The 6,706-nt window shown below is 48.1% G+C and overlaps 1 protein-coding gene across 3 annotated transcripts in view; it reads left to right on the top strand.

Moving 5' to 3' along the window:
- RPL7 (ribosomal protein L7) overlaps positions 1-4,615 on the top strand; it is a 53,348-nt gene extending 48,733 nt beyond the window's left edge. Inside the window, exons 1-7 of one of the 3 annotated variants that reach the window (XM_025478009.3) lie at positions 1,141-1,274; positions 2,020-2,128; positions 2,486-2,652; positions 3,371-3,508; positions 3,623-3,732; positions 4,034-4,243; positions 4,554-4,615. In XM_025478009.3, the coding sequence (XP_025333794.3) occupies positions 1,228-1,274; positions 2,020-2,128; positions 2,486-2,652; positions 3,371-3,508; positions 3,623-3,732; positions 4,034-4,242 (780 nt within the window). In that variant the 5' untranslated portion in view covers positions 1,141-1,227 and the 3' untranslated portion in view covers position 4,243; positions 4,554-4,615. Of the gene's footprint in view, positions 1-1,140; positions 1,275-2,019; positions 2,129-2,485; positions 2,653-3,370; positions 3,509-3,622; positions 3,733-4,033; positions 4,244-4,553 lie in introns of those variants that run through there. The other 2 variants (XM_049103909.1, XM_049103908.1) reach the window with 2 other exon arrangements.
- The last annotated feature ends 2,091 nt before the right edge of the window (positions 4,616-6,706 follow it).

The raw sequence follows: 6,706 nt of genomic DNA, 5'->3' as shown, positions 1-6,706 counted from the left end.
CGCAGACCGCACGGGCCCGCCGGCCGCCGCGGGAGTTGTCAACTTGACCCAAGTTGCGAAAGGGTGGGAGAGTGGGGTGCGGGGCGGCGGGGGCGCCGCGGAGGGGCGACTCGCCCGGCGCGGCGGGGCGCTGCCCAACGGCTTGCAGCCGCCCCCGCGCTCCCGCGTCCCCTGCCCCGCACTCCCCGCGGCTGTCACTCGGGCACTGGGCTCCGCAGCGCGGCGCCGCCCGCAAGTCGGAGCGCTCCCGGCCGCCTCTGAGCGGGCTCCACGCTCCGCGCTATATAACCCTCGCCCGGGAAGAGCCGGCAGCGGCATCGGCCCTCCCTCCGCTCGGCCCTCCCCGCCCCCGGGCGCACCCCGCCCCCGGCCCAGCCCCCCGCCCGCCGTCCGCCGAACCGCGGCGGGGCAGCCCCTCTCACATGGCCGTGGCCGCAGCCTCCAGCCCCCGTCGCGCCTCCCTTCGCAGCTCACGCCCCCTGCCGCAGGGTGTCCCGGCCTCCGCCTGCCGGGCCTGGCGGGCCGCAGTGCCCGGGCCATCCTCCTCCCGCCGTCGAGTCGGCGCTAGTCCCTATCTCGCCGCTGTGGTTGAGCAGCGGGACTCTGGACGGCCCCGCCTGCGATCAGGCGCTGAGGAAGACAGCCCCGCAGGCTGGCAGGAACCGAGACGAGGACCTCGGCAGCGCGGCCGCGGGGTGCCGGCTTGTGGCCAGCGATGGCAGACAGCCGGGAGGGCCGTCAAAAGACAGGTCTCGGCCGCGACTTGGACTCGCAGCCAGCCCTGTGGAATGTGGGCCGAAAGGCTCTCATTTTCCCTGGCTGAACTCACCACCGCCGTGGTTGCCTACAGCCCCCGGTCGAGCGTCGCCCTCCGGCCGGGCGGGCGGTGAGAGTGCTGCATGCTGGGACTTGTAGTTCACGCCGGTGCGGCGTGTTATTTGCGTCCATCGCCGGGTGCACTTCGAGTCCGCGCAGCCTGGGGACTAGGACCCCGAGGAGTCAAGGTGTCAGCATTCTTTGCTCTTGTGATGCTGATTAAAGAGTCTAATCGGTGCACGCACTATCTCCTACGAATTTTGCCCGAAACTTGATCGCAAGAGGCAGACACAGGGAGCACCTAATTTTGTGTCTGCGAGAGTTCTCAGTTGCGAGTTCTTTTCTGGCTTATCCCGGGACACCTATGAGTTGTGGGGCTTCGCGCTTGTCGTCTTTAAGTGGGCAGCGCGCATGCGCCAACTTCCTCTTTTTCCGGCTGGAACCATGGAGGGTGCAGAGTAAGTTGCTCTTCGTCCGCTTGATAATCCTTCTCCATCCACGAAACTGGGGATTTTTTGTCTCGTTTTCCCTCGATCCGGCTGTAGCCTGTACCTTTACCCACTTGTCTGTGTGTTTGTGACGCTCTGTGACACTAGTGGGGGGGCGCCAGGCCAAGATGGGATGCAGGCGGCCTTGGGGCGGAGGTTTGGGATACCGGGAACGAGGGATGAGAGCCGAATAGGTGCGCGACCGGTGGGAGGCTCAGAACGCCTCAGTTGGGCTCATCGTTGCCTGGTATTTGGCCCGGTCGCCCCTGTCGTCAGGCCTTTGCTTTCAGCATGTGGGACTTCAGACCTGAATGAGGGCGGTGCTTGGGAGGTTTTCACAACGTCTTTTCCTGAGACTCCTAAGCTCTTCACGCGCAGACTCGGGAAGAGTCTAGGGGTAGATCGAGTCCTGCAGCAGGTTCCTCGGTCTCTGCCGTGCTGGCTCTAACTGGGAGCCCGGGACTGACCGTGCATTCGCTGGGAGTGTGCTGTAGTCTCGGAGGGCCTCGTGTTGAAAGGCCGAGGATCCCTGGCCTAGAACCCCGCCGAAGTCTGCATCCTGCAGCACAGCACGTTGGAGAAGCTAAAGGGGCGAGGTTGTAGAGCCAGTGACGGCGGTATGGCTCGATGACCAAGCTCGGGACGGACGCGCAGCGGTGCGGGGTCGTGCGTGTGCTGTTGGAGCTGTTGGTCAGTTTGTGTTCACTGATGCCAGAGAGAAGAAGAAGAAGGTTCCTGCTGTGCCGGAAACCCTTAAGAAAAAGCGAAGGAACTTCGCGGAGTTGAAGATCAAGCGTCTGAGAAAAAAGTTTGCCCAAAAGATGGTAAGTCAACTTGTGGGGCACCTCTCCGTGTAAAGAGAGGCCTTGGGGTTGGGATTGAAAATCGGGCTTCCTTCTCAGCGAGGCTTCTTTACCCCCCCCCCCCCCCCCCCCCGGGTACCAGTGAGCTTGGGCGTTAGTATTAGCTCTTCAGAGCGATAGTAAATGAAGGTGGTGGTGTCTGTGCTTGGAAATAATTCATGCACCCTACAGCAAGGAAGAGGTTTCAGGGGAACGTTTTTTTCCCTCTGTAGAACTGGTGTTGGCAATAAAGAGGACCGCTAAGGAACTGGTCCTTAGGTGTTAAGGGCTAATGGTGTTGAGTTAAAAATCGGGGGAATAACTGGTCTTGGTTTCCAGCTTCGAAAGGCAAGGAGGAAGCTTATCTATGAAAAGGCTAAGCATTACCACAAGGAATACAGGCAGATGTACAGAACTGAGATTCGCATGGCGAGGATGGCGAGAAAAGCCGGCAACTTCTACGTGCCTGCAGAACCCAAGTTGGCATTTGTCATCAGGATCAGAGGGTAAGTTGGGTTTTAACTGCATCCTGGTTTCGAAGGGAAGTCTACAGGGTCTCAGCAGAACTTCGTAACTTCTGGGGCCGTTGTTTCTGAAACACTAGAATAAAGATTTTGGTGTCGCTAGGACATGAGGTGGTGTTTTGATGGTTTTGTTGTGCAAGCCCTGGGCCCAAAGCCCTTATCTGTTCTCTAACTGGGTATTTGAATTTTAATTCAAAAGAGGCTAAAGTAGGTGGCTCAAAGGTTTAGTGCTGCCTTCAGCCCAGGGTGTGATCCTGGAGTCCCAGGATTGAGTCCCACATCAGGCTCCCTGCATGGAGCCTGCTTCTCCCTCTGCCTGTGTCTCTGCCCCTCTCTCTCTCTCTCTCTCTCTCTCTCTCTCTGTGTGTGTGTGTCTCATGAATAAATAAATAAAATCTTTTAAAATAGAGGCTAAAGTGTAGGTTCATAGGTACTCTTGTATCCAAAACAAGGAAATGAGACAAGTTTTAAATGTCAAAAGGTACGTGTTAACAGAAAGCCTGCTTGTTGTGGAAGAGGCAGGTTGGGTCAGGGGATAGAATAGTTCAGCTAACTAAAGGAAAAACGCCAATGGTCTTCGTAATGTGAAAAGAGTCTTGTTTAGATGGGACTTGAGTTGTCCGAAATTTATAATGGTTAATTCCTCGTTTATTAATATAAATTCTGATAAAGCTCAGTGAATTCTTTTTTTTCGCTGCAGTATCAATGGTGTGAGCCCAAAGGTTCGAAAGGTGTTGCAGCTTCTTCGCCTTCGCCAGATCTTCAATGGCACCTTTGTTAAGCTCAACAAGGCTTCAGTTAACATGCTAAGGATTGTGGAACCGTATATAGCATGGGGGTAAGTCTCTTTTCCCGTGAGTTCTTTCTGAACTGGCTGTGTTAGCAAGATGGGTTTTAAGTATTCTAATGGTGATAACCTTTGGCCATTTATGTCTGGTTTTTCCCGTTTCAGGTACCCAAACCTGAAGTCAGTGAATGAATTGATCTACAAGCGTGGTTATGGCAAGATCAACAAGAAGCGAATTGCCCTGACAGATAACACATTGATTGCTCGGTCTCTTGGTAAGTTCTGCCTGTTTGAGGTGAAATTTGATCTTTGAGACAAAGTTGGCATTTTCTGGCACTTTGTGGCCTTACGTTCTGTTATGAATCTTAGCCATATGCCCTACAATGCACAAGTCTATGGAAAATGTAAGTTATGATTTCAGTGGGTCAAGCTTTATCTTGGTAAATGTAGCCATGTATTTCCCTTTTGTTTCTTTACTCTTGATTTAAAGTCTCTCAGACAGTAGTTGTTGTTGCTGAATATCCTAACATAATCTGTGAAAACAGCTAACGATTTTAATGATCTTAAAATATTCAGGTAAATATGGCATCATCTGCATGGAGGATCTGATTCACGAGATCTATACCGTTGGAAAACGTTTCAAAGAAGCCAACAACTTTTTATGGCCCTTCAAATTATCTTCTCCACGTGGCGGAATGAAGAAAAAGACCACCCATTTTGTAGAAGGTGGAGATGCTGGCAACAGGGAAGACCAGATCAATAGGCTTATTAGAAGGATGAACTAAGGTGAGCAAGCTACATCTTAATAGAAGTTTACTTAATAAAAATGATAGTTTCATACCTTTTTGGGTAAATAGTGATGGAGGTTTGGTTGGGTTCTAATCAGTATTTTTAAGGGAGGGAAATAGCCAACCATCTTAATTTGATTAGAGTTGATTTGATTACTCCTTCCTTTTGGGGACATTATGGAGAAGAGAAAAAAGCGTGGGGTTTTTATCTTAAGGATGGAAACTGGAGCACTTTCTTAATTTCTTGATTTATGTTAATTATAATCTATTAAGGTGGTTTCCTTAATTAGTTTTGTTTTCCTTTTCAGGTATCTACCATGATTATTTTTGTAATCTGGTCAGTTAATAAATGACTACTTTCAAATGGAAATGTGTTGTTGTCTTGGTGACTTTTTTCCAGCCTGACTCTGCTGTCCCTTGACAGGCAAACCTTGGTGTGATAAAATTAAGCCAAGTCATCAGCATTTGCGTTCAAACTTAGGATCTAGTTTGTATCTTGGTGGGAAAATATTCCTTGGGTTTATTAAAGACTCTTTACAGAGCATAAATCTTAATTTTTCACTTTTGAATTGTGCCATTGAGTTAGCCAAAATGGTCTGTTCGAAGGAAGCCTATTTCATAGGCCTTTGTGCGTGATTTATGGGTAAGGTAATAAAAATTCAGTTTACGAATAAAAATACTGTTGCTGAAATTCTATCTTCTGAGGCTTTGACTTTTCTATAAAGTACTGTGTGACCATGTTTTCATTTTGCATTCCAATTTTTGTTTTTTCTTGTTTTGCATATTTAGGTAAGATTTTAAGTAATTCCGTTATAAATTGTGTATATTACAAAGGAAGAAATGAAATTTGTGCCCATAGATACAAGTTATTTTGGAGCACCAATAGCACTAGTGAGCAAAAATTGAATTTTATGAATAACATTCATATGTATTGTATGTATCTCACTTAGATTAGTGAACTGACAGTTTTCACTATAGAATATGATACAAAGTACATACAAAAGTTTCTGTAGCCCTCACTGTGCCAGGGTCATGATGCATTATGAAACAGGTGCCTTGTTGATTCTTTTGACACCTGCATCAGTATCATCCCTACTTAGTGTTTGAAAGGAGCTAGCCATAGGTGGTAGGTTTGTTACAGCCCATGAATAGATACATTACCCAAAGTAGCACTTTGTGCTGCTTTCCAAAGCTTTGGAAGCTGGTAAGAAGAGAGCTTTGTAGGAATATGTAGGATAAGGAAACACGATGTATTGGCAGTACATGTCGTCTGGATCTGTTTCTGTTTTCAGTCTGGGAAATTCAATTTTCCATATAAATTCTTAATCTGAGTGGAGCCGGAGGTCCAGAGGTTGGGGAAATAAGAGTTTGGGAATTGGGAAGAGGTGCAGACATCTAGTTGCCATAGAGAAGGCTAAAGCAGTTGCTTCAGAATAAAGGAATTTAGGCAGTTTCAAAGAGTGGGAGTGGAGGAAGGCATGTTGTCAAGGTGATAATTCCTGCAGTCAGGTCCTAGTGCATAAAGTAGGGGGTAATTGGTCTGTCTTCACCGGGTTCTGAGGCCCAAAAAGGGATATGAACTGTTAGAACCTATTGAAATGCAGGTTGACACCTTGTTTAGAAAACCCACCTAAAAGATGGTATCTGTATGCCAGAAGGGGCTAACTAACCTTTGAAAGTCTGGGCCCTACCCAGCAGGTTCTACTACAGAAATTCACCTCACATATGTAAATGTACATTTGTACCCTTTAACGATCCACCATTGTAAGAACCCACTACCCTGGTTTTCCAGTCACAAAGCTTAGTTACTACATTCACTGATCTTTAACAGGTGTTAACTGGTATTGCTTATCTTTGAAAGTTCCTTTGTGGTAGGCTGGATTAAGAGTGCTGGCTCTGGAGCCAAAGTGGGTTCATACCCAGCCTTCACTTAATGGCTTGGGCCAATAATTAATCTGTTCATCAGCAAAATGGGGAAGATAGCTGTGCCTAATAAGGATTTTGATGAAGATGTCAGATAATATAAAATGTTTAGAGCAGTTCTGGCTCAAAATACTAAGGAAATATTTATTATATATAGTAGCTTGAGTACTGCCTGGCAGGGTCATACAAAGGAAAATGGCTTATACTTACATGTTTCAGTCCTAATTAGTACGCTAGACCTAGCACAATGTGAGATAAGTGCTACTGGGATGTCTAGGATGTATCTGCTTTTGGGGGTGCTGGGACCCACCCCATAGGGGAAGATGGATAACATTCTGCCCCCACTGCTTTCCTTTACAGATTTGGTATCAAACCAGCCAAAACCTTGCTTTCATACAGAAGTCTCTCTTCCTTGGATAATAAACTTTTTTTTTTTAATTTTTTTATTTTTATTTTTATTTATTTACAATAGAGAGAGAGAGAGAGGCAGAGACACAGGCAGAGGGAGAAGCAGGCTCCACGCACCGGGAGCCTGATG

Source organism: Canis lupus, chromosome 29 (assembly GCF_003254725.2).
Source record: "Canis lupus dingo isolate Sandy chromosome 29, ASM325472v2, whole genome shotgun sequence".
Lineage (NCBI taxonomy): Eukaryota > Metazoa > Chordata > Mammalia > Carnivora > Canidae > Canis > Canis lupus.
Note: the sequence above shows the minus strand (reverse complement) of the source record. Positions and strands in the feature narration are given on the sequence as shown.